The following is a 3,797-nucleotide window of genomic DNA, read 5'->3' on the forward strand; positions in this document are numbered from 1 at the left end:
ATCAGCCCAACAGTTTCCGCTTGCTGACTGCCAGTGAGCAGCAAGCATCATGCAGCACGGGCAGAGAACGGGAGAACGAGAGGCGATGCTGCCGAGTGGCTGGGTCGTGGAGTCGTTCCTGCACGATGCCGAACACGCGCGCAGAGCGCACAAAAGTACACTGTTGTGTGCATACAAAAACAAAACACAAAGAGCCGAAACAGATACGGCAGCCGCTGGTAGTTGGCATCAGCCAATCGGAGCGCTTCGTTGGGCAGCAGGTAGGCGTGTACGTATCTGCCATTTCCAAATAAATTCAACCCCGACAACAACAATAACAACAGCGAGCGACGACGACGGCAAAAAGGCAGCTGCTGTTGGTTCGCTTCAAAACCGGTCGACGACGCCGCAGTTGCATTCAGTTATTAACGAGCGCTACTCACAGCTACAGCAACAGCAGCAGCAGCAGCCACAGCAGCAGAAGCAGCAGCAGCAGCCACAGCAGAAGTCACTTCACTCAATGCACAAACACGCACATACACACGCACGCACGTATACACGCTATCAGTTAAACAGAGCGGATAAGTGAGAGCGAGAGGGCAAGAGCGCACTTGATATACGATTTGAGTCGTTGAACATTTTCACGAGTTTGAGTCGGAGAGTAACAAAACGAAAGCAGAATTCAGTTTGAGTTGAGACGTTGTCGTGGGCACGTCGCATGGAAAAGAACAGCGCATAACAGCAAACACAAAACAGCAATTGAAAAAAAGACGTAAAAGCCAGAGACCAAAGCAAAAAGAACAAATTATACAGTTAGTGCAAAGTGACAGTGTGAACAAGAAAAGAACAAGCAATACAGCAAGTGCTAAAAACACAAACTAAGAACAACAAACTTTAACGAAGACAAAAAAAGGGAATATGTCTTCCACTTCAGCTTCGCCCATCAGCAACATAACCGTGGACGACGAGCTTAACATAAGCAGAGAACAAGGTAAGCACGAGAAAAAGCCGACGGCAAAGCAGTGCGAAAGTGAGAGAGCTCAAAGTGCTTTTTGCTCTCCTGCTCAAAGCGCGCGTTGAGCGAGCTAAAGTGCTTGATATTTAGCACAGTTTTTAGAACAATTGAACTAAATCACAATATTTCGTTTCTTTTTTCTTGTGCAATCTTCAGACTTTGTCGAGGACGATTTCATAGTTATCAAAGAGGAGCGCGAAAGCAGCCTGTCACCAATGCTGACGCCACCGCACACGCCCACTGAGGAGCCGTTGCGACGCACTGGCTCAGTCACAGCCGCCGATGAGGCAGTGGCCACGCAGCTGCATCTGCGTCACATGGCACACTACCAGCAACAGCAACAACAGCAGCAGCAACAACAACAACAGCATCAACAGCAACACCAGCAGCAGCAGCATCAGCAACATCATCGCCTCTGGCTGCAGATGCAACAGCAGCATCCGCATGGCCATTATCCGGTTTATGCCGGAGCCAATGCCGATCCCGTGGCCGTGCACCAGCAGGCGTTGCTCATGAACCAATGGATACGTAATGCCGCCATCTACCAGCAGCAGCAGCAACAACAGGCAGCAGCTGCTGCAGCCGGGCATCATCACCATCCGCACCCGCATTCACATCCCCATCATCCGCACCATCACGGCCATCCCCACGCTCATGGCCCTCCCCATGTGCGTCCCTATCCCGCCGGACTGCATACGCTGCACGCCGCCGCTCGCCATTTTGGAGTCATGCCCAGTTTGAAGCTGAGCGGCGCCGCAGCAGCCGGAGCCGGAGGCGGCAGTGGCAGCAGCCGGCCCAAGAAGCAGTTCATCTGCAAGTACTGCAATCGCCAGTTCACCAAGTCCTACAATCTGCTCATCCACGAACGCACCCACACGGACGAGCGTCCCTATTCCTGCGACATCTGCGGCAAGGCCTTCAGGCGCCAGGATCATCTGCGCGATCATCGCTACATCCACTCGAAGGAGAAGCCGTTCAAGTGCAACGATTGCGGCAAGGGCTTCTGCCAGTCGCGCACGCTGGCCGTGCACAAGGTCACCCACCTGGAGGAAGGCCCCCACAAGTGCCCCATCTGCCAGCGCAGCTTCAACCAGCGTGCGAATCTCAAGAGTCATCTGCAGAGCCACAGCGAATCGGCCACAGCGGCTCAGGCAGCAGCAGCTGCTGCAGCAGCAGGAGCAGCAGCTCCTCGCCCCAGCCAGCCTGCTGTGCAGCCTGTGCAGCTGGTCAGTCCCGGCTCCAATCACAATACGCCCGCCCTGGATCTGTCCTCGTCAGGTGGAGCCACCGCGGAGCGTCCCAAGCGCACGCTGGGCTTCACTATCGATGAGATCATGAGCAGATAGATTGGTCAGCTGATCGCAATTTATTGGTTTTATGTTCAGGATGCAGCCGCATCCAGAGTGCTGAGCGCCGCCAGGCATGGGAAGTGCCTGGCCCGGAGTAGCAGTCAGCACAGCTTCAGCTACAGCTACAGCTACAGCTACAGCTACAGATCCACCTCTAGCTTCAGCTTTAGCGCCGCCCACTTTGAGTTCGAGTCGCAGGTTACGCCCCCAGCTCACCTACTCGCCCACACAGCCGCCGTCATCGTCGCCGCCGCCGTTGCCCCAGTGAAGCACAGGCAGATCCTGGAGCCCAGGAGCCCAACCAGTCACAACTAGTCCAATCGACTCTCCATATAGACCCGATGCTATATAGCTGTCGCATTGGCGCTACAAACTGCAAAAAGCCAAAGGAAGACAAACTAGACACAAATCAAATGGAAACTTAGTAAAAAGTATTGCGAAACAGAACAATTCCAAAATATCTATGGCATTAGAGATCACTTTTGCCCCACTGTACTTTATTCTTAAGTCTCTATCCATCTACTATGTTTATATAGTTATATTATCGTATGTACCTTATAGCCAGTAGTAGACGCATTCAGTTTGTAACACACCAATACCAATTCCCAGAGAAAACCTCAGACCTTCATCGGTCATTCAAAGACTGTACAATTATAATTATAATTACAATCATAATTTGTTATTTTATTTAATTTTATTGCATTTAAATACAAGAACATATATACCTATATAGATATATATATACATATATAAATCAATTGAATGTTTGTTACTTTTAGTTAAATGTTACGCCTTTTGCCCCAATGACAAACACGAGTTCTACACACAAAGAATCAACGATCTCATTATCTTAGTCTAGCTCTAGATGTACGTATATCTGTATAGAGATATACCTATAAGTGCATGTATTATATATGGTCTATGTATGATAAAAGCGAAAGCTATCGCAAAATATATGAATTATGCGTAATTGTATATACTAAACCTTATTTGTTTATCTTTACTGGAATACGACTGGGTAAGAAAGCTGACGTACTACGCCAAAAGTGGGGTTTTCATTTTACCTATTTCCTTTGGGGTTTTTTTGTATTTACAGTTACTGTGTGACAATATAGAACGAATCGGTATGATGTAAGGCAATATATAAGGAATTCGTTTGATATTTTAGAGAAAATTTAGTAGATATATTGAAAATATTATTGCAGAAGGCTGCGACTGAGTATTAATTAAGTAAAAGCAATTTCTTGAGAAACCCCCAATATCTAAATGGGGTATTCATAGTGGACTCAAAATATACATATGTTAAAAAAATTATATTTACACGTCTTTCTACACATTTATCGTTCTTTTGGCAACTTCCGCCCAAAGTGGAATATTCTTGGGTGCGGCAATGTTTATTGTTAAACATTTTTCTAAAAGTAAATGTTCTGATAAGTTTGAGCAACCCATTAATT

The 3,797-nt window shown here is 47.7% G+C and overlaps 1 protein-coding gene across 1 annotated transcript; it reads left to right on the forward strand.

Moving 5' to 3' along the window:
• Nucleotides 1-266: 266 nt before the first annotated feature.
• odd (odd skipped) lies at nt 267-3,018 on the forward strand. Its single transcript, XM_018110451.3, has 2 exons — nt 267-970; nt 1,151-3,018. The coding sequence occupies exons 1-2, from the start codon at nt 898-900 to the stop codon at nt 2,338-2,340; spliced, it is 1,263 nt and encodes a 420-aa protein (XP_017965940.1). The 5' UTR covers nt 267-897; the 3' UTR covers nt 2,341-3,018.
• Nucleotides 3,019-3,797: the final 779 nt, after the last annotated feature.

This window comes from Drosophila navojoa, chromosome 3, assembly GCF_054131105.1.
Source record: "Drosophila navojoa isolate 15081-1374.11 chromosome 3, UAZ_NAV_1.0, whole genome shotgun sequence".
Classification (NCBI taxonomy): domain Eukaryota; kingdom Metazoa; phylum Arthropoda; class Insecta; order Diptera; family Drosophilidae; genus Drosophila; species Drosophila navojoa.